The 20,696-nt window shown below is 37.6% G+C and overlaps 1 protein-coding gene across 1 annotated transcript in view; it reads right to left on the bottom strand.

Annotated features, from left to right (window-relative positions):
- rspo2 (R-spondin 2) overlaps positions 1–20,696 on the bottom strand; it is a 155,436-nt gene that overhangs the window by 72,733 nt on the left and 62,007 nt on the right. The window contains exon 2 of the mRNA XM_030158927.1: positions 20,508–20,696. Coding sequence (XP_030014787.1) covers positions 20,508–20,696 — 189 coding nt within the window. The remainder of the gene's footprint in view (positions 1–20,507) is intronic.

Here is a 20,696-nt window from a genome sequence, read left to right as displayed (position 1 = left end):
TAAAACATCTATTTATGACATTTAAGAGGTTTTTACCATTTACTGAGGGATGTGATGTCTGATCTTTCTCCTAGTGTCACAGGTGTGTTTACATACAGTTTTAAAGGTGTTGTATTTCTCTGAACCCACTTTTCTTAGTCTGTGGTTTATTTATTTGTGTATTTGGACCAAGGTTATTATCGTTGCTGACGGATGTTACAAGAGAAGAAGAAGAGTTTTAACAGAAACATGTCACGGTTTGTGTGAACACACCAGGAAACCCATGAAAAGGTCTTTACAATACAGTTTTGTGCGATATACCAATTTCACTACGTTCGAAAAACTACCTCTGGCAAGCGCAAAAACTTTTCATCAAAAAATAGTTGCTTGAGTCCTTGAGTCCTGCACGGCATCCAGCGCTCTGCCTCGTATCTCAGCTACAGTTTTTTTTTTTTTTTCTCACACGTTTTATTTTGATTTTATGCGGTTTTCATGTCAAGTGCATTTGAAGTTGAAGGGATGAGTCACACCGAGCATCGTGAGTGATCTAATGGCGCATGCTTGGCAGGAACCCGGTCCCTCAAACTGTGGTCTGGATGCAGAACCCACCGATTTTATCACGGACGCTCAAAAACCTCATGTCAGATCCAGTCTTAACCTTGTTTCTCTGCAGGGCTGACAGCGCCACATGTAATTACTCCATTTATTTAACATGAATAATGCCCGTGTGAAGAAAGGGTGCTAAATCATTTCTGGTCTGGGGATGGGGTCTTTTCATGTTATCGGAGCGAGAGGTGGGTTGTCAGACCACTCGTCGGTGCACCACCAGAGTTTCAGCCTACTCCAGAAAATTAAACCAGCCTCAATGTTGCGCAGCAGGAGTGTCCATGTCGTAAAAAAGGCCTGGCAGAGCGAAGGGGGAAAACAAGCCCTGTTTTTCCATCCTTTGCCTCCAAAGCTGAGTCGAGTCGAGCAGCTCTGACCTACTCTCTAGGCTCCGGGTTTGGCTGACATGGAAGCTTTGCTCGCTGCCACCCAGCCATGTCATGTGGAGCTGCAGATGGCAGAAGTTCATGGCAGAGGCCGAAGCTGCCATGTTCTTCCCGGCTTCACTCCGTGCTGTTTTTTCCACACGGGTGCACCTACGCACCTGGGTGAAGCAGAGGTGGTGTTCCTGTCAGTCAGCATCTGATAAAGGATGACAGCGGTGGGAAGTCTTCACCCTGTGGAAAATCTACACATACTACTAGGGATGTACCCATACCACTTTTTCCAGACCGAGCACAAGTACGAGTACTTACATTTGAGTACTTGCCGATACCGAGCAAGGTTAGTATTGTTAACGAAAACTAATGAAATGACAAAAACTAGAATTGTAAGAACATTTTCGTTAACTGAAATAAATAAAAACTATAATTAAAAGAAAAAAAGATAACTAACTGAAAGTGTATTTTGTTTTTACAAAACTAACTAAAACGTATAAAAATTATGGATAAAATTCCCTTTGTTTTCGTTTTTGTCAATGTCGGATTGATAGGAAATCAATTTATTTTGCTCTAGCAATTTTAGCTAGCGGCACCATACGACACTTCACAGTCCGTCACTTGTCATTACTTGTGGTTTCCAGTCGTCCTCTGGTCCCCACTCTACCTGGAAACATGGAGACTAAAGTTGGGAGAAAGCAGCAGAGTCCTGTCTGGGATTTATTTGAATACAATGGAGAAGAAGAGAAAAGATATACAGAAACTGAAACTAAACTAAAACTAAGCATTTAGTCACTTTAGTCTCCATGTTTCGAGGTAGAGTGGGGACCAGAAGACCACTGTAAACCACAAGTGACGGGCCGTGAAGTGTCGTATGGTGCCGCTAGCTAAAATTGCTAGAGCAAAATAAATTGATTTTGATAATTTTTTATACATTTTAGTTTGTTTTGTAAGCACTCAACACAGTTTCAGTTAGTTATTGTTTTTCTTTTAATTATAGTTTTTATGTGTTTCAGTTTACAAAATGTTTTTTCAATTCTGGTTTTCGTCATTTCGTTAGTTTTCGTCAACGATAATAACCTTGGTCAGTAATAACAAACATGGAGACGACAGAGGTAACACTAATGTGATACTAATGTTGCAGCGTTTTCACTGGTAAGGTTTAAAAGCTTTGCTTTAGCAGGTAGAGAAAAGAGAAATAAGCGATAGGTTTGGTTTTCATGTCCGCACCGCTCCGTACCTCGATAGTATTATAAGTAGGATGGAAACCGGCCCAGCCCTGGGTAGTTGTCTTAAATGTGTCAGTAGTTTTTCTCTAACTCACACAGTTGCTCTTTGAACAGATCCTCTGCCTCCACGGTTCCGCTGGTATTCTCCGTTTGGGTACGAATCCACCAAACACCTGGAAAACGGATGGAATGTACGCAGAGGACGGACAGAACGCTGCGTCCGTATCTGTCTGTGTCTTTAACGTTACTTGCAATCAGCGTTACTTTTATCACCGTCATTTATTTTGAAAAATCTCCACACTCTTCACACTCCCCACATATTATTCCACCGCTGTGTACCTGCTGCACTAACTGTGAATGTCACACAGTCATAAGTAGTATCGGTGCAGTTGTATCGGATTACTTTTACGAGTACAAGTACACACACTGAATATCGGCGCCGATGCCGATACTTGTATCGAAATCGGTGCATCCCTACATATTCCGATCTGCTGTGGTATCTGTTCAGCTGCTCAGGCTTCAGACAGTGGTCAAGCTCAGACAGTTATTCCACAAACACCAGAGTGTGTGAAATTATGAAGTGTTTTGAGGAAGAAAAAAAAAAACAGTTCAGTGCAGTGTCTGGTTGTAATGTCCTGGGAGCAGGGCTTGGTTTGGTGGGTCCATTGTATTGTCTGGCAAATCCGAAGGTGCGGTTAGTAAAGCTGTGATGATTAAATGTCCCTCGGCAAAGCTCAAAGGCCAAAAGCAACTGGTCTTTTTGTTGGTTAGACTGTGCAATGGAAATACCCACAAACACAGAATTAGAGCGAGGACCAGAGAGTTTGAACGGAAGGGAAACACAGATGGAGAGAAAGAGCTGCCAGCGTTGCCAACTTAAGGTTGCAAAACCCGTGGTAATTCCTTCACACCGCCCCGGTACCCATTTGGCTGATGCCCGTGATGCATGGCCCCCACCCAAGTCAAACTCCACATATTCCCATGATGCACTTTAAAACTCAAATGATCTTTGAGAAGGAACAGCCAATTTACCTCCGACTTCCAGCCACTAATTTGATTTGACAAAGCAGTGAAAAACGCAACAATAAGACTTGGGTAACTGATTTCCTCAGTATGAGAAAAGCAGTAAAAAATAAATCACACTGGCAACGCACAAAAATTACCCTCGACAGAAGAGTCTCCGGTGGCACATTACGCTGGCACCGAGAGCTGTGATATTTTAACTGCACTTCCAGGATATTGGCAATCTCAGCCTTCATCAGACGGGCTGGCAGCGAACACAGCTGGGGTTTCTGTGTGTTTTCAGTCATGTAGTGGTAGGAGTGATGCGATACAAAAGTAATGCATTACAGTAAAGGATTACTTTTTGCTGTAATGCAGTAGTGTAAGGCATTGCTAATCAATTTTCCGTAATGTCTTTGTTCGTTCTCATTTGCCTAGGTCAAAGTTATAATCGTTTTGGATTTTTCATTATTGTTTAGTTTTATTTAGTTTTGACTTTTTTTTTCTCTAATTCAGTTAGTTTTAATTAGTTTTTAGAGCAGGTTTGCTGGTTTTTATTATTTATTTATTTTTTTTCTAAATGCTTAGTTTTAGTTTAGTTTTAGTTTTGTCATACCTTTTCTCTTCTTCTCTGTCGTATTCAAATAAATCCCAGACAGGACTCTGCTGCTTTCTCCCAACTTTAGTCTCCATGTTTCCAGGTAGAGTGCGGACCAGAAGACGACTGGAAACCACAAGTGACGGATCGTGAAGTGTCGTACGGTGCCACTAGCTAAAATTGCTAGAGTGAAATAAATCGATTTCCCATCAATCCGACATTGACAAAGACAAAAACGAAGGGAATTTTATTCATCATTTTTATACATTTTGGTTAGTTTTGTAAGCACACAATACAGTTTCAGTTAGTTATCTTTTTTTTTTTAAATTATAGTTATTTATTTCGGTTAATGAAAATGTTTTTACAATTCTAGTTTTTGTCATTTCGCTAGTTTTCTTTGACAATAATAACCTTGGTCAGCAATAACAAACATGGAGATGACAGAGGTGATACTATTGTTGTGACTTCTTCAGTTCAAATTAATCAATCAATCTTCGGTTGTAATCATTAGAACAGAAGAAGTCTCTTGGATGAGAGACAAAATGTTTTCAAAAGAGCTGAACCAGTCCAGTTGAACCGAGAATGATGACCTGGGCCGAAGTTATTATTGTTAACGAAATGACGAAAACTAGAATTGAAAAAACATTTTCGTTAACTGTAATAAATAAAAACTATAATTAAAAAACAAAACAAAATGATAACTAACTGAAACTGTATTGTGTACATACAAAACTAACTAAAATGTATAAAAATTATGGATAAAATTCCCTTCGTTTTCGTTTTTGTCAATGTCGGATTGATATGAAATCGATTAATTTCACTCTAGCAATTTTAGCTGGAGGCACCACATAATATTTAACTGTCCATCACTTCTCGTCACTTGTGGTTTCCAGTCGTCTTCTGGTCCCCACTCTACCTGGAAACATGGAGACTAAAGTTGGGAGAAAGCAGCAGAGTCCTGTCTGGGATTTATTTGAATAAGACGGAGAAGAAGAGAAAAGAGACGAAAAAACTAAAACTAAATTAAAACTAAGCATTTAAAAAACCCCAAAAACTAATAAAAACTACCAAGAACTGTCAGTAATATTTTTTACTTTGTACATGTTCAATAGCGCCTGCATTACAACACATTTTTTTGCCCATAATTTAATTGCTCAAATGAAAAAAAAGAAAAGAGCAAGACTGCGAAACCTTCAGGAATCAAAAATGCGTCTGTAAAGTTCTATTTCCTGTTGGTGTTCAGCCAATGGGTGCAGACGGCAGAAGACAGTCCACTGTCCACATGGACGTATGCTCAGTACTAACCCTAACCCTGCTTTATAGAAGCTCGTTAGCATGATCCCTGTGATCAGCGATGACAAGGTAAGCTAACATTTCTATGACTAGTTAGAATTCTTTATCGATTGCAGATTTATCTACCGGCGTCCTCGGCCCCGCCCCTTGTTTGAACATGTGAAATGCTGAAAAAAATGTAAACGTTCCTGCTGGGATTCAAACATCATAGATTGTAGAGTTACTTACAGAGCTATCGTCCATATGTACTGCACAAATGTATGCATCCCAAGGCTTTTCTATGTCTTGTATTGGGGGGGGACCATCTATGTCAAGAGTCTGTATGTAACTCACAAGTAAAACAACTAATAATAATAATGGATTAGATTTCTATGGCACTTTTCAAGGTACCACCTTACATTATCGATCCATTATTTTACATTTTTGATCCATTATTCATTCACTCACACTCTGGTGGTGGTAAACTACCTTTGTAACCACAGACTGACCAAAGCGTGGCTGCCGATTCACGCCAAACAGCCCCTCCCACCACCACCAAACATTCATACACCAGTGTAATTAACACTGAAGGCAAGGAGGGTGAAGTGTCTTGCAACATGTCGTGTCGTGTGTCGAGGACAGAGCGGGATTCGAACCAAACAGTCGAACGGTTATTGGACGACACGCTCTACCTCTGGGGTCTCAAACTCATTTTCTTTCAGGGGCCACATTCAGCCCGATTTGATCTCCAGTGGGTCGGACCAGTAAAATACTAGCATAATAACCTATAAATAATGACAACTCCAAATTTTTGTCTTTGTTTTAGTGCAAAAAACCCCCACTAAATTATGAAAATACTTACTTTTATAAACTATTCAGACAAAAAATAAGTGCAATTTTAACAGTATTCTGCCTCAACTTATCATTTCTCCATGCGCATTATGGATCGGATCTACAAAGACACTAAACACTGAGGAACAGGCAGAAAATAGTTCAAATTGTGCTTAATTTTCTATAGACATTTCAGGTTGTTCATATTTGTTCAGGTTATTCACATTTTATTGTAACAGGTTAGTTTGTAAATGTAAATATTTTCATAATTTAATGTTATTTTTTGCACTAAAACATGACAAAAATTTGAAGTTGTCATTATTTATAGGCATAATGTAATATTGTTTTCACATCAAACTGAGAAGAAAATCTGCAGTCATTCTTTTTTGTCGGTTCTTCTGCTGTTATTATTTGACTGTCGATCATATTGGTCTGTATGTGGAACCTGAACTAAAATGAGTTCCACAATGTGGATTGTGGAATTTTTGCACTTTGTAAATTCATCCCAGGGGCCGGATTGGAACCTTTGGTGGGACGCATTTGGCCCCCGGGACACATGTTTGAGACCCCCGCTCTACCTCCTGAACCATGGCCCCCCCCTCAAGTAAGTAGTCATCAGTCATGTAACACATTACAATTCTGTGACTGTAATATTCTAAGGTAGGGAATTACTTTTAAATAACAGTAACAAGTAATCTAATGGATTACAGTTTGGAAGTAACTAACACAACACTGGTGGTGGGGTACAGGCCGGGTCGGGGGGGCTGAAACTGTGATATTTTAACTGCACTTCCAGGATATTGGCAATCGCAGCCTTCATCAGACGGGCTGGCAGCGAACACAGCTGGGGTTTCTGTGTGTTTTCAGTCATGTAGTGGTGGGTAGTGGTGGGGTACAGGCCTGGGTGGGGGGGGCGGGGGGGCTGAGGCTGAGTGCATGCACGCTGAGTGGTGGGGGGTCCGTAATTCATCCTGAGGGAGGGGGGCTCTGAACACTGGTGCTGACCCTCTCAACACTTTGGCTGTAGTAAAGACAGCTCCGATAGTCGCCTTTCAGCTCGTAACTCTTTCAGCCAGAGAGCTCGGCTGTGATACGGAATGACACAATACGCTTTGGCTTGGGAATGCGTGTTAAAACCCAGCCGTTATGAAATGTGACTGAGGACAGAGCATGCCCACACCGCATTCACACACATAAAGCAGCGCACTGTGGACGCCTCGCTACAAGTCTTCCCTGCAGAGCGGCGGGTTTGACACCCACAGTCACTGGTGTGAGGCCTCGTCTGGGCGGCTGACAAGAGCCTCCGAACGCAACACTGGAGTTACCAGGGGTGTAAGAAAATAACGGTATCGCAATATATTGTGATATTTCACTTCGCAATACTGTATCGATATTAAAAAGTACTGTATCGGTATTTCTAGGTATTTATTCAAATGTAGATATGGCAGAGATTCATTTTTGTTTTTCAAAGTCTTATTTCTATATTCACATGGGTATTTTGCTCTGTTGTTTGAGTGATATCGCAATATATTGCGATATTTCACTTGACAATACTGTATCAATATTAAAAAGTACCTGTATTGATATTTTTAGGTATTTATTCAAATGCTGATATGGCGGAGATATTTGGTTATGTGAAATTGTTAATGAGTCAGCATGACAACATGAATTAAACAAGATTTTAAAGTGTATTGTATTTGAGCATGTGAGACCTAACTTTAGAAGTGTGATTTTTTTTTTGTTTTGTTTATTTTTTATTTTATTTTATTTCTGAACCCGCTATTCATTTTCTGAACCCGCTATTTTATTTTATTTATCTATTATTTTTCAAATTTTTTTAAATTTATTTAATTTATTTTATTTTTATTAGTAGTAGTAGTATTTTTTTAAATACGTTTTGTTTTGTTTTTCCTCACACCTCCCTCCTTCAGGTCATTAAAGTGATTGTATGAAGGTGTGTGACTCACTAGTGAAAAAAGCCCTGATGAAGACCAGAGGTCGCAACACATTGTATTTTAAAAAATTGCCATGGAGTAATAAAGGCATTTTATTTTTACACAAATCCTACAGTGTGGCTTGGAATATTTTTTGAAATCTTGCATGCTTATGTGAATTTTTTTGACTCTAAATAGTAAGACACACCTCAAGTTTTCAAAAAGCACCTGTGGATAATCACCAAGAAGAAGACCCAGCAGCACTTCCACTCTGCTGGTTTAGAAAACAAAAAATATCACCTTGTTAACAGTATCGTGATATATCGTATTGGGATCCTAGTATTGTGATTTGTATTCAGCTAAAGTCTGCTTAGAGGTCTTATTTATTTCTGTCTTTGTGCGTAAGAAATCAATCTAAGTGAATCCCCAAAGGAACTTTGTGTTGGTAAATGCAAGTTATGCAAATTTACAGGATTTCAGTTCTGTTCAACATGTTGATGGTCATATGAACTATGTTTTCAGCTCAAAAATGTCTAATTTCATCACAATTAATGCTATATTTTCATGTCACAAATGGCCAAGTTATATTTGAACTGAATTTACCTGAAAAACAAATATTGTATTCTTTTAGATTCCCCAATTTTTCTTACAAGATTCTCTCCTACATATCACATGTTTTATTTTTACAGGTTGAATATGGAGTATGGTGCTGATCCATCCTGCTTATGTTACGCCAATACATACATTAAGAATGTCACACGTCACTTTTTAAATCAACAGTTTTCTAATAATAAGCATTTTTTTAAAGAAATAACAATTCTATATTGTTATTTACTCTTTAGTCTGATGATAAACTATACAATAAATAATTCTGATCCTAGTTTTTGCACAGGGATCATTAGTGTAAACGGTGACATGGCTGCTGAGCATCAGTATGATGGGATCCAGAACAACCATGTCACATCCGTCCACTGCCACATTTTGTGTTTTTGTGTCAGCTGTTATTGGTTTAGATCCACAACACTAACATTTATGAATAAGAAGAGAATTAGCAATAGTAAGTATATAAGTTTATTACTAATAAAGTACTGGTACTGACCAGAGCATCATGGGTAATGTCACGTCTGTTCACCAGCAAAAGTTTTCACATACACGTGCTATTCAAAATCCAATATTTATGAAAATAGAGCTTCCGCTGTCAAATAATATCAGTAGTCTGAGCACAAATGGATTAGCATCATTTCAACACAGTTCTATGCATTTCTTAAAACTTTTTTTTTTTTTGACAAAAATGGCCACTCATTTGACCCCCTAAGGAAATTTTAGCCGTATTGCATTGCCAGATTCTTGCCAATACACACCCCAGGAGTTACTGCGAATACTTTATGACCACCAGCCCCCTCTGTTAGCTGCCCAAAGACCCAGGGACATAATATCTGGATGTACAGAAAGGTCCTGTCCGACACTACAATACTTCTACTGAGTAGGACTTAGCGCTGAGGCTCCCACGTCCAGGGCCTCTTTGGAATCCAGTTGGAGTGTGGCTGTAAATGGGCTTCCGGTTACGTTATGTTTCGGAAAAGTATAGTTCCCATTGTTTTTGGCTTGGAAAAGGCTGTTATTTTCTCTACAGCCGAGGGAAACCCCCTCAAACAGAACGCCTTAAATCTAAAATTCATCATGTGAGGCACAGCTCTTCAATAAGTCAAAGCAAATACTAGGTTACAGAAGGCATTGTGTACACGCAAACGAGGGCGATGAAGCTTTAAACAAACGATTATGGTCTTTTATTTGCTGCTGATATAGTTGTACATCATTTACTGGGTTCCTTCTGACGTATTACAAGTTTCCTGACGGATGGATGTTTATTTCTTTGCATGTATTTTTGGTTAGTGTTTAGTAGGGCTGCAATATATCACGATATTTCATTTCACAATACTGTATCGATATTAAAAAGTACTGTATCAATATTTTTAGGTATTTATTCAAATGTAGATATTGTGGAGGTTCATTTTTGTGTTTTGTTTTTCCTTATTCTTTATATCTTATTTATTATTATTTAACACTGTTTTATTAAATAATGGTTATTTAAATCATCCTAAAAGCACTTTTACTGTCTGAGAGGCAGATGGTAGTTCCTTTGTTGGGACTGAACCAAAATAATGTTGTGATGTTAGTTCTGAACTAATAGAATATGAACATGTGAACAGGATCTTAAACTGTAATGTCTGGAAAGCATCATTTCAGTTAGAACACAGGAACATTTTGTGATATAGCATTAGATCCTGTTGGGATCAAATATAAATATGTTTAGTATTTGTGCAGATTTCTGGTGTAATTCAATTCTTCCAGGAAAAAAATCATTTTTAAAAAAGAAACAAGCAAAAAATTGCATTTTTTACACTATCATGATATATCGTGTTGTGATTTGTATCGTATCACCAGATTCTTGACAATACACAGCCCTAGTGTTTAGTGATTTACGTTGCAAACTGCATACGTGAAAACACTTTTAATTACTTTATTTTATTTTGCTCCTCTTCATTATCAGGTATTTCATAGTTTCCCTCATAGGCTCCGTTCAAACTGCATGTAAATGTGGGGGGGGCAGATTTGGCCCCTGGGCCGCATGTTTGACACCTGTGCACTAGGAGAATGATCAGATGTCACATCCTTCAGTAAATGGTAAAAACCTCCTAAATGTCATCAATAGATGGTTTAGTCATGTGGCTTCAAATACAGAAAACTGAACTCTACTGGTTCAGTCACACAGCTGTGAGAATTATTCCATTAAAACTGTGTAATTGTGAGACTTTCCTGTTTTTGTATCACTCCATTCACTCCCAGTGTAAAAAGTACTGCCCCCCCCCCCCCCCCCCCCCCCCGTCGCTGTCACATGCCTGTGGATCCTCCAGAACCCCTTCAGGAAAACTAAAACTGAGCTTTGAGCCAGCGAGTGGCTGAGTGTAGAAGCCTCTTGCTTGTCTAGCTCTTGTTTTCCTTTACCCATGCAGTCCACACAAAGTTCTTGAATGAGATAAGATCACACAGACAAACTCTGGTGTAATAATAAGCAGCTGCTCCCTAAGTGATTTCAGAGGCCGGGTTGAAAACGCTCATGATAACACAGACGTAATGCTACGTTCCAGGCCTTTTTCAAACCAGGAGCACACGGCAGCTCCAACTGCGTCCACGGCGACCACCCCCATCCCCCCCACCGGCCCACCTTAAAGCCCAGGCATGCCAGCTGTTAGTGCCAACCTGCAAATAATACTCAATAATCCAATGACAAATAGCTTCCAGCTCGATAAAACATCTCTTTTTGGTCTTTTAGTGAACGTCCATGTAAATATGTACAAAGTTCAAGTTTATTTGGACAGATCTGGATAAAAAGATGCTAAAACTTACTGTATTTTACGTTTTCTTTTCTTTTTTGTTTTTTTTTTACTAATGTTTAAGTTCATTTATTTTAAGGATAAGGTGACAAAAAAAACACATAGTAAACTTCCATGTAAATATGTCCAAAGTTCAAGTTTACGAAAAGTTATGCAATCCAATATGGCCACCGCTCTGTAACCTCACAATATGCAAATTAGATGAGTACATTTACTTCCATCATACCTAATATGAACCTGAACAGAAATGAGTTTGACACCCCTGCATTAACCCTTTAAGTGCTAAAGTTGCAAAATTGTGACAAGCAAAATAACTGACTGAAACTGTGTCATAGCTGCGGATAGAATTATCAAATGTTGTCACCACCTCCCACCAACAGGTGGCGGGCATGTTCCCCTTCAATCCTAACACCATTACAAGGCATGTTTCTATTGGAAATGAAGAAGAAAATCCAGTTTAAAGTTGTGTTTTAGTAATAAAGTAAAGTTTATGTAGTTTTAGTTTGGATAAATAAGGACAGATTTGGATAAAAGATACTAAACTTACTGTATTTTACTTTGTACTAATATTTAAGTTAATTGTTTTAGTTTATTTTAAGGATAATATCACAAAAGAACCAAAAACACAAAGTAAACATCCATGTAAAGCTGATTTAGTTTTAGTTTGAATAGATGAGGACAGATTTGGATAAAAAGATGCAAGATACTGTATTTTGCTTTTTTTTTTTTTTTACTTATTTACTAACTCTACTTATTTTACTTTTTTTTTTTTTTTATCTAATGTTTAAATCCATTTACTTTAAGGATAAGATGACAAAAGAAGAAAAAAAACACACATAGTAAACTTCCATGTAAATATGTCCAAAGTTCAAGTTTACGAAAAGTTATGCAATGCAATATGGCTGCCACTCTGTAACGTCACAATATGCAAAAATTTATGCATTTACCTTATCTCAAACCACTTCCAAGATACAGCTTTTTAAAATCTTGATATCAAAATTAAATATTTAACAGAACACCCCCCACCACCCCCACCAGCCCACCTTATTAGTGCCAACCTGTAAATACTCCTCGATGATCCAATGACAAATAGCTTCCAGCCCAATAACACATCTCTTTTTGGAGGTTTTGACCTGTTCCGTTCAGTGAAAATGACATGCAGAGCTCAGCTGAGAATAAGGGTCAAATAGGAAACTGGATTAGAAATCCATGACTGAAGCAGCGATCACATCAAAGTAGGTCTTACTCCGAGATCTGATGCTATGTGACAATACAAGATGTTGTTCTACGAGCAGTTTGTACGGAGAGGGGATTCAGATTAACTTGCCACACATCAGGATCGGTTATAGTCAAAATTCACCCAGCGTGGGGATACAGCGGTTAACAGAGCGGGGTTCAAGCAAAAAACAAAAAAAAAAAGGCTTTTTTACCAGAGAACAAGATGTCTTTCTCTTCCAATTTTCTCTGAGTTATGAAAATAGGGTGAAATGACTGTAGGGCCTTTCAGATCCGCCTCTAATGTGGGAGATTTGATGAACGTGTACCGTATGTGTGGGTGTATATGAGTACGCAGAGAGTAAGCGTTTCATTTGGGGAAATCCAATTGATACCATCAGTTTACTAAAAGAGACTTCAAAAGTGCAGTAGCCAAGAAGTTTCTGCAAATGGTCTGTGATCGTATCTGAGTGAAGAGCATCCTGTCACGGCCCAGCAAACCTGACCTGATTGGCTAAAATAAAACTGGAGTTATGTAAAGTTTGAGCATTGGAATTATTTCTTCCTACGACGTAACATAATAGAAAGAAAAAGTGTCTGTTTTTCCTCTTCCTCTTAAAGAATCACATTTCCTCTGAATGAAGTATTCATCAGGTAAACATAGAAATGATGTGCTTGGAGTGAGTCATCGATGCTGTGTTGTACTACTCAGATCAGACATGTTTTATGTACATTTATTCAGCCTCATGAGGTGATTTTTGTCATTTTTTGCCAAAGAGTAAACTTTTTTTTGGTGGCAAAATTCTGTAAATTTTCTGGTGTTTCTATAAACATTTTCTAGTGTGAAATGTCAAAATGTGTATTAAAAGCTACATAACAGGTGCATTTCACCACATTTCATTGGAATTATTTATTCCAACGATGTAAAACAATATATATATATAAAAAAAAAAAAAAAAAAAAAAAATATATATATATATATATATATATATATATATATATATATATATATATATATATATATATATATATATAGAAAAAGTGTGTATTTTTCCATTTCCTCATAAAGAATCACATGCTTTCTGGTTTCCTCTGGCTAAAGAACTCATCAGGTAAACATGGAAATGATGAAGTGAGTCATCTATGTTGTGTTGTACTACCAGCAGGAGGCGCTGTAAGTTACATTAAAAATGACTGTATATAAACAGAATAGAAGACGCAATCAAAAATGTCTGCGATGTCCTTTTTCGTGGATGAAACATCATGACCTGTCGGATCAGACATTTTCTCTATGTACATTTATTCAGTCTCATGAGGTGATTTTTGCCTTTTTTTTTTTGCAAAGTTCAATAAATTTTCTGGTGTTTCCATAAACATTTTCTAGTGTGAAATGTCAAAATGTGTATTAAAATCTACATATACATATAACAGATACATTTCTGAGAGTTGAGCATCCTGTCACCGCTAACAAAACCTGACCTTATTGGCTAAAATAAAACTGGAGTTGTGTAAAGTTTGTGCATTAGAATTATTTCTTCCCACGACGTAAAAAAAAAAAAAAGAAAAAGTGTGTATTTTTCCTTTTCCTCTTAATAGAATCACATGCTTTCTACTTTCCTCTGTATGAAGAATTCATCAGGTAAACATGGAAACTGATGGTGAATTATCTATACTGTGTTGCACTACCAGCAGGTGGCGCTGTAAGCTACGTCAGACAATATGTTAGACAATTTGTCTTTACGATCTGTCAGATCAGACATGTTTTACACCTGGAAGATGATAATATAATAATAATAGATCAATCATGTGACTTAAATGTTCCCTACAACAGAATTTATTCAAAAAAGTGTTTCCATGTTCTCTATGTACATTTATTCAGTCTCATGAGGGGATTTTTAAACATTTATTGCCAAAGAGTGAGCTTTTTTTGGGGCAAAATTCAGTAAATTCTCAGACATTTTCAGTGTGAAATGTCAAAGGACACATTAAATGCTAAAATGGAACTGGATTGGTGTAAAGTTTGTGCATTAGAATAATTTCTACCCATGGTGAAAATGGAGCGGCTCTACTTTCAGAGTAGAGCCGCTACTCCTCCACATCGAGAGGGGCCAGCTGAGGTGGCTCGGGCATCTGTTTCAGATGCCTCCTGGACGCCTCGCTGGGGAGGTGTTCCGGGCATGTCCTGCCGGAAGGAGACCTCGGGGAAGACCCAGGACACGCTGGAGAGACTATGTCTCTCGGCTGGCCTGGGAACGCCTCGGGGTCCCCCCGGAAGAGCTGGAGGAGGAGTCTGGGGAGAGGGAAGTCTGGGCATCCCTGCTTAGACTGTTACCCCTGCAACCTGGCCCCGGATAAAGCAGAAGATAATGGATGGATGGATGGATGGATGGATGGTGAAAAAGTAGTCACTTTTCCACTGACCCACAAATTGTGCAAATATAACTTGCACATAAAAATTAGCCTTAATAGGAGATAGACGAGTAACATATAATAATAATGAACATATCTGTAAATCAACACCATATTTTCGTTCGTCACCATGTATATGGAAGGACTTCTCCTGACTTCTCATAATAATAAATAAACAAATCATTGCCTGCGTGATTTAATGGAAAAATCGACATTACACACTTCTGTTTTTTCGACATTCAGTAAATATCGGTAAAGTTTTGCACAGATATCCGATGGAAAAGCGATTATTGTCTCTTTCGCCTTTTCCTCTTACAGAATTAGATCTACAGGCCAAGGTTCTAATAGTTTTGGATTTTTCATTATAGTTTTATAGTTTTATTTAGTTTTGACCTTTTTGTTCCTCTAATTCAGTTAGTTTTAATTAGTTTTCAGAGCAGGTTGGCTAGTTTTTATAGGTTTTCGTGTTTTTTCTAAATGCTTAGTTTTAGTTTAGTTTTGTCCTATCTTTTCTCTTCTTCGCTGTCATATTCAAAGAAATCCCAGACAGGACTCTGCTGCATTCTCCCAACTTCAGTCTCCATGTTTCCAAGTAGAATGGGGACCAGAAGATGACTCTCAACGACAAGTGACGAGAAGTGACGGACCATGAAGTGCGAAATAAATCAATTTCATATCAATCCTGCATTGACAAAGACGAAAACGAAGGGAATTTTATCCATAATTTTTATCCGTTTTAGTTAGTTTTGTAAGCACACAATACAGTTTCAGTTAGTTCTCGTTTTTTCTTTTAATTATAGTTTTATTTATTTCAGTTAATGAAAATGTTTTTTCAGTTCTAGTTTTTGTCATTTCGTTAGTTTTTGTTCACGATAATAACCTTGCTACAGGCACAAACAGAACCGACTGATGCTGCTTTAATGTGTTTTTAATTTTCATCATCAAACGGAGCCGGTGGACATATTCGCATGGACGTTCGGGTAAGAATCCTGCTTTCTTTCTTGCTGCGGTTGCTTCTTGTTCATATTCTCGGGCCTTCAGGTTGGAGCTCCGTCCTCTGGGCCTTCACTTCTGAGCGTCTGTCAGAGGTTTGGCTCACGGACCCAAACGGGTTCAGGTTCCTCCGTGTTTTCATAGGAAACGCTCGGCCAACACCTCGGGCTCCGTGTAAACACACAAAGGTCTCAGTCTCTCTCTCATGGTTAAAATAAGGTTATGAGACCAAAGTGACACATAAGGAGAAGAAAACAGCAGGGACTGAACTTTGGAGATGTTCCTCTGAATCCTGAGAACATTTCACTTTCTGAGTGTGTTTTGTTTCCTAAAAAAATCGACTTTTACTACTGTTAACTGGAGCGCCAAACACTGGTCTACGAGTAAAAAACCTCCAGAATAAAAAGAGGGAAACATTACTACATTTGACTCATTAACCCACAGGTGTCAAATATAAGGCCTGCGGACCAAAACTGGCCCTCTATGTGGTCCAGTCTGGCCCACTTGATGACTTTCAGAAGTCCAAAAATTAAGGGCATTCAGGAGGCACATTCAACTCAATGTGATATCAAATAAAATAATAACATATTAACCTATAAATAATGACAACTCCAAATGTTTTACTTGGTTTAATGTGGAAAAAGTAAAATTACATTATGAAATTATTTACATTTACAAATCCTGTGACAATAAAATGTGACTAACCTGAGGAAATATGAGAAAATACCATGTACATTTAGACACGTACTTGAAGATAGATTCTGTTCATTTAAATATTATTTTGTATTTGGCTTATTTTGCTTTGTTTTGTTTAATTTTCTTTGCATGTTTGAAATAAATAAATAAGAATAAACCTGACGTTTCTTAAGAAAAATAAGTGCCATTTTAACCGTATTCTGCCTGTTACAAGTGTTTTCCTCATTTGTAGATCGACTGTGATCCCTAAACTGTGTTAGTATTAAGCTGCGACACAATATTGGTAATTTCACACTTATTTATTTTAAAGATATTTCAGAATGGACATGGTTGTTCAGGTTATTCAGATTTTCATAAAGAAATTTAACTTTCACACCAAAACAAAGAGAAAATTTTGGCTTATTTATAGGTTATTATATAATTATTTTCCAGGTCCGGCCCACCTTAGATCCCATTGGCCTGAAACTGTCCAGGCTGGCATTGTCCGTTGAGAAAATGTAAACAATGGAACATGTTTTTAAACTAGATCTGACTGGTTGGATCTGAAGAGGGCGTGTCATAAATAATGATACTATTCTGTTATGATGCAGGTTTTGTACAAATCCCATCGAGACCACTACGTCCGAGACCAAGAAGAGACCGAGACCAAATGAGTTGAGTCATTGACAAGACCGAGACCACAAAAAAACTGGTCTCAAAAACTACATCAGTAACAAAAATAAGAAAATGAAAGTCATTATTGAGTTAAAATGTCTTACTTTAAGTATAATTATCTGCCAGTGCAGAAAGAAAATTACACTTATTAAGTTTTCTTAAAATAAGAACATATACCGTCATTTCCAGTCTATAAGTCTATATATTTTTCCACACGCTGTGAACCTGTGGCTCAAAAATGATGCGGCTAATTTATGTTTTCTGGGCTAATGATCAATCCGGCTGTCGAAGAAGGAAATGGAGCTGCTGCACGTAAACTTAGCATCAATGAATCAATGGTGAGACGTTGGAGATGGGGTGGGTGTGGCTTACAGTGAGGTGCAGCCAACAGTCCAGAAAGTACGGTATGTTAGGATTATAGAATGATAACATTCTTATTTTAAGAAAAATATACTTGTCTCAAGTCTTCATAGTATGATTTTTTTTAATCTATGGGATTATATATATATCCAATCCAATTTTATTTATAAAGCACTTTAAAACAACCACAGTGGACCAAAGTGCTGTACAGAAGACTAAAAGCACAATAAAAATTAATAAAAGCATAAAAAAAAACGTTAAAATCAAATTAAAATAAAAAAATTAAACAAGTTAAAATATAAAAACAGAAACAAAATGTCAACATTGCACAAGTGTTAAAGGGAGAACAGTGGAGGAGAACAACAATACAACTATATATGTATGTATGTATGTATGTATGTGTATATATATATATATATATATATATATATATATATATATATATATATATATATATATATATATATATATATATATATATATATATATCTTCATGATACTGTATATATATTAGTCTCATGAAGATGTAATCACTCAGTACGTATGTATTTATAGTCAAAACTGCATAAAACAAGTCAAAAGTTCTTGGGGGTAAACAGTTCCTGTGTCCTCCATTAGCTGGTTCTATTATAAATATTGTTTAAATTAGTTGTAATATCTCAGTGGGGTTCAGCTAGGGATGGAAATTCTTGGAACAAGTCAAATAATCTGAACAAGATTAAGTCTCAATAAGTAAATAAATCTAAAAAAATTATCTTTCAAGATAAAAATTCCAAATTCAAGTCAGTTTATCTAAATCAGATATTCCCTTTTTTCAGACCAGTGCAATAAAACGACTATTATACGACCGTTTTCCACTATATACTATAATATGAGTCTAATCTTACACCAGATGCATGACTTCTATGCGTTCCTTACCGTTCGACATGTAAACAGTGTTCATATTAGGAGCTAATGCCTTGTTTTTGATGCTCATAATCCCTTGTTTTTTTCTCATCAAAGTTCAATCAACAGTTTTGCTGGAGCTGAACTTGTGCTGCGACTGCTTCTCTGTTCAAAGTCAAAAACCACTTTGAGCGCCAAGAAATTACACTGTCTGGTGAGAGTCTGGATCCACAAGCCCCAGCAGACACTCAACCAGAGCAGTTAGTTTCATGCCCTAATGCTAATATATAATCATCTTTGTAGTTCAAATGATATTGAATGTCAGGACTGAAAGTGCTGGCGTTTCCATGTTGGCCTTAGCGTGAGGATACACGTCTGTGGACCGGCTTTGTCCCAGTCTTTTCGTGCATCTTGGTTGAATTTCCTCCTGGATTTCATGCCTTCGACATTCCTCGTAACTATAGGATGTTTGATAATGCAGGTGGAAGGGGAGTGCGAGGGAGAAATGAGAAACAGGGCTGGTGGTTGTGGGAGTTGTCGGTTAAATCCCCAGTGAGACGCCGCTAACAGGACGCTGGACTCCTCACATCCACCTGCGTGAACAGATGAGCCGCTCAAACTGTGAAGTATGTGTGTCTGCTTCCCATAATTGACAATAAATCATGTGTTGTGAGAAAAGGGAGCGTAGAGGGAGGTTGGATGGGTGTCTGGGGATGAAGGGGGCGGAGTCAGGGGTGTCTGGGGTTAAAGGCGGGTGGTGAAAAACATTCTACAGCGTTGGATTTGGGATGAAGCCCCCTCAGTTAAAGGATGGTATAAGATAGAAATGGAATCCATCTGACCTGAGACCTGCACCACAAGACCAAGACCTTTGAAAGAACATGGAATATACAGATACTAATATACTACTAATAATAAATATTATTACTAATAAACTTGACTACATTAATGTGAATGTATCTGCCGTAATGACTAGAGCATTTGTATAAAAGTGGTGCTTTTTTTTCTCTTTTTTATCAAACTCCCATTGTATTATATTGAAAAACGATTCTTTTGCTCAGTCTTCTACGGAAGCGTATTGCATTCACACAAAAAAATAAAATTCGGCTCTGTTTAGTCTTCACATTGGTCTGGCGGTTTCAGAAATATTTAACCAATGAAACATGTTGAAAATGGCTTGTGACGACATCTCTTAACTCCAGTTATTTATTTAGAATATACATCGTTTTTCCAGTTTCCTGAAAAATAACCATTTTGGACATAAGAAGTTTTCGTCCGACAGCGACAATACAGAATATTTATTTATTTATTTATTTATTTATGGGTTCTAGATGTGGTAGTTTTTGTCGGGCAGAGCTGACTTTTGGGAAAAGATGTTAGTCCATATTTTATAAGTACTGACATATAAATTGTTTGGTAAACCATGATATTTATTATTTTACATATGATAGTCGATGTATTTCGATTACAACTGTCTGAATTATGATAGTTACTATTACTGTTATTCTGTTTTCGTGACTAGTGTTGTTTTTGTTCACCTGTTTTCATTTTAGTTTTAGTCTTGTCTTTGTGCCAAACTCTTATTTCAGTCTTTATTAGTTTTAGTCCCGTTCATAGTTTTTTCATCTTACCAAGTTTTAGTTGACTAAAACTCTGAGAATTTTCGTCGTATTTCAGTCAGAATAATACATGACTATTATCATCTAGTTTAAGTTGACGAAAACTGATGACATTTTAGTCGTATTTTAGTCAATGAAATTTGTATTTTAGTCTCTTTTTAGTCGTGCAGTTCTATTTAACCTGGTCAATATAGTCTGGACAAAACCGACATTTTCTTTTTCGTTAAACCCATTTTAGTTCAAACAAGGTAATCTGATCGTTCTGTTGGACTCAGAAATATATTATATACTGTGAATTACCATAACTGGATGAATATTCATGAGGGTCAGTCTAGTGAGTCTGTGGTCGGTCACAGTAGTAGTAGTCTATGTCTGGACAAGCCTTAATGGTTTTATGTGTGTGTTAATAAAAAAAAACACATTTAACAAACCAAAGGTGGGTTATGAACTCACGTGAGCACATGTTGACTTCGGGGCTGCGCATGCCGTAGTACCCGGCCGGACAGTCGTGAAGACACTCCCCATACTGCCTCATCCTCTCCCTCCGCAGGAACAGGAAGAGTTTGGGCTGGCAGTTTACGCAGCCGTTGTCCCTGGAGCACACCGAGCAGCCTTTACAGATCGGATATGCTCCATAGCTCG

The sequence above is a fragment of the Sphaeramia orbicularis genome, chromosome 16, assembly GCF_902148855.1.
Source record: "Sphaeramia orbicularis chromosome 16, fSphaOr1.1, whole genome shotgun sequence".
Classification (NCBI taxonomy): Eukaryota; Metazoa; Chordata; class Actinopteri; order Kurtiformes; family Apogonidae; genus Sphaeramia; species Sphaeramia orbicularis.
This window is presented reverse-complemented; position numbering and strand designations above follow the sequence as displayed.